The sequence below is a fragment of the Mobula birostris genome, chromosome 7, assembly GCF_030028105.1.
Source record: "Mobula birostris isolate sMobBir1 chromosome 7, sMobBir1.hap1, whole genome shotgun sequence".
NCBI lineage: Eukaryota > Metazoa > Chordata > Chondrichthyes > Myliobatiformes > Myliobatidae > Mobula > Mobula birostris.
Genome location: NC_092376.1, coordinates 27,027,289 through 27,030,493, shown reverse-complemented (window position 1 = coordinate 27,030,493; position 3,205 = coordinate 27,027,289). Strand labels below are relative to the sequence as shown.

The window sequence follows — 3,205 nt, the reverse complement described above, 5'->3', positions numbered from 1 at the left end:
TTCTCTGCAATAAATTTCATCTGCTGTTTTTCAGCCCATTTTTTCAACTGGTCCATAATCCGACTGCAAGCTTTGATATACTTCCTCGCTGCCCTCTACGTCCCCCAATCTTGATATTAGTTATTTTTATTTAGATACTGTGTAGAATAGGCCCTTCCGGGCCTTCAAGCTCTGCTGCCCAGCAACCCCTGACAACCACTGATTTGGCACTAATGTAATCATGGGACAATTTACAATGACCAATTAACCTCCTAACTGGTACACCTTTGGACTGTGGGAGGAAATTGAAGCTCCCAGAGAAAACCCATGCATTCCACAAGGACGACGTACGACTCCTTACAGAGGACACCGGGATTGAAATCTGAGCTCCGATATCCCAAGCTGAAATAGCATCATGCCAGCCACTGAGCTACCCCAATACTAGAGAGCCTGAAAAGCAATTGGGGCTTGTGCTACCCACGACTGAGAATGAACTACATGCAAGATAAAAGCTGGGACCTTTTTTGATAGAAGAATGAGAGATGAGAACTTAAAGCTCTCCTAATCTTTCTACATTTCATTTCTGTAATTCATCAAACTTGTTCAAGGTTTCCTTGACCTACAAGATGTGGTGAAATGTTCATCTTTGTGTTGATTCAAACATTTGTTGAGATTTAGTCGCAAAGTAACAATCACACCACTTTAATGATATTGGGCAATCTGATTCTGAAGGTCAATATGCCAGAGTTAGAGTGTATAATTTATCAATCAGTAGCTATATTAATGGATGATTGCATGCATAAACCAATCCAAATCAAACAGTGATCCACAAAATATCAATGCTCACATGATCTTCCAAATGACCAGTAAAATGGATTGAACTCAAATAACATTGCAGTGTATCCAGGGGGTATATAAGCAATGAGATACTTGACAGATCTGCAGTTTTACATTCAGCTGCCTTGGCAGAGAACAGCATTAACCATGCAGTTCTTAGTTGCTCAACAGCAAAAGAATTTCCTAGTTACTGCTTTGAGCAATTATTCTTCTGCAGTGAACAATATGGAACAAACAATCATGCTTCCTAGCCTCCTACAAGACATCCCTATGGATGACCACGATGAAACTAAAGATGCTGCAGACACTTCACACAACATGTATGAATGCTATCTCCTGCTGAAGTCCATCAAGAACACTGTGGAGAGTCGCATGCTACCCTCTGAAGATCTGAAACGGAAAATCAACAGTGCATATGACTTGGAAAGTGACGATGAGGCAAATTTAGAGAAACTTCTCTATGTTCACGTGAAAGGACTCTGTACAGTGTTGAATACATTGACCAACAAAGCCAACACATTGACAAGTAGATACAAGGACAAGATTGGACTTTCCCTATAGCCTTGTTACCTGGCAAGATGCTCATTCAGCTGACAATGAATGGCTTGAACTAATGAGCTCTGGAGAAAGAAGGTAACCTGTACTGCTTGGCTGAAAACATGTTTCAAAGTAAAGACAAAAATAAAAATTCTGCAGAACACACCTGGCTGATGATCAAGAACTGTATTCAGCGAAGCACCTCTTCTTGCAAAAGTGTCAGAATGTGCCGTGCTGCATGAATTGTGAATTCTTAACTCTGTCAATGAAATACTTCTGCAAGAAGCATTTTAGAACTGCATCAAGATCAGTTTGAACGTTCTGTTACATGGAAGAAAAGGTTTCCCTTTCTGCACTTGATCATAAATGTGAACTACTTCCATCATTTCTCATTTATGACATAAATAAAGGAATACAAATTATTTCAAATTGGTGCTTACTGTTTTTCTTCTTTTCCTTGGAGCAAGAAAGGTTGTGAGATTTAATAAAAGTATACAACTACGGATTTAAAAAGGTAATAAGAGAGAAGTGTTTCTATGAGCAAATGATTGAGGGAAGGGGACACAAATGAAAAGTGAGGGCAAAAAATTCTAGGGGGAAAGTTGTGAGAAACAACATTCATTTAAGTGGAGTGCAATAATCTGGAACTCTGCCTGTAATAGAAACAGAGTCAGTCTGCAGACATGGAAGATGCAGTATAATTGTACAGTTCACTTGCTGATGAGTAGCCCTTCCCAGGAACATAAACTTCCCTAGGACAGAATTTTTTTTTGAAATTGATCTGGGTAGGCATTTGAAGGAAAAGAATTTGAAGGGCAATTGGGAGTGAAAGAGGGACTGGAACTAATGGTACTGCTAAGAGCACATTTGGATTTTGAAGGGCCAATGCTTCCTTCTGTGCCATTGCAATTCTGTGCATCTTTATATCCTCGTATCCAATATTTGGGGCTGTGATGCTTTTGTCTTTTTGTCTATTTTAGCAGAGAGAAAGGAGTGTAAAGAAAACTAATTTTGGACTTGTAAAAACAATGGGTCCTCTTATGGAAATAATCATGGTTAAGTGGGCAACTCCCCAATTTCTAAGTCACAATTTGTGGGTTCAAACAACTCTCCAGGTACTTGAGTATAAAATTCTGGGCTGTCACACTGTTATAGGTGCTGTATTTCTAAATAAAAATCAAAAATCAATGCCACCGATGGCTCTGCCAGAATCTGATTTCATTACCTCACTCTTTTCTAGATGACTACCACCAGTCCACCCAATTTTCCAGCTGTATATTGTATTGCCTTAGCCTTCAGAGTTTCTCTGCTGCTAACTTTCTCTATAAAGTATCGAGGAAAGAAAATACTTCCAACTCAATGGCTTTTATGACCATGAATGAAAGCCAGTTAAATACTGATTATTTCCTGTGCATCTCTGTGAAAATCCAAGTGTTAGAATTTCACTAACAGAATAACAGGCTGTAAAAGAATATTCAATCTGACCAAGGTTACTCTAATACAGATAGACTCTTGCCAGACACAAGTGCTTGTAAAACTTGTTTATTGTGAATTTTTTTTCTTGTCTTGGCCTAATACATTGAAGGAAAGCTTTGGTGGGATCCTTTTATTTTGTTTGAAAATTGTGGAATAAATTCATTTTAAAGAAACAAACTGTTTAATCCAGTGTAAAACTGTTAATTGAGATGGCTTCAACTGACTGAACTAACAACTAAGCAACCTACCTGTGAACACATAGATCTGCCAGTTTAAGTATCAAGTATAATTGATAAGGTTATGAGCTTGATAAAACAGCAAGGAGAATGGATTTTAAAATCAACCTACCAGGGGTGATTGATAGATTCGTAGCCTA

The 3,205-nt window shown here is 38.4% G+C and overlaps 1 protein-coding gene across 1 annotated transcript; it reads left to right on the top strand.

Moving 5' to 3' along the window:
- Nucleotides 1-885: 885 nt before the first annotated feature.
- Nucleotides 886-1,774, top strand: LOC140200686 (mid1-interacting protein 1-B-like). The gene has a single exon (XM_072264251.1). The coding sequence runs from the start codon at nt 901-903 to the stop codon at nt 1,375-1,377; it is 477 nt and encodes a 158-aa protein (XP_072120352.1). The 5' UTR covers nt 886-900; the 3' UTR covers nt 1,378-1,774.
- The last annotated feature ends 1,431 nt before the right edge of the window (nt 1,775-3,205 follow it).

Coding starts and splice junctions, on each gene's coding strand:
- LOC140200686 (XM_072264251.1), top strand. CDS start 901: ATGAGATACTTGACAGATCTGCAGTTTTACATTCAGCTGCCTTGGCAG.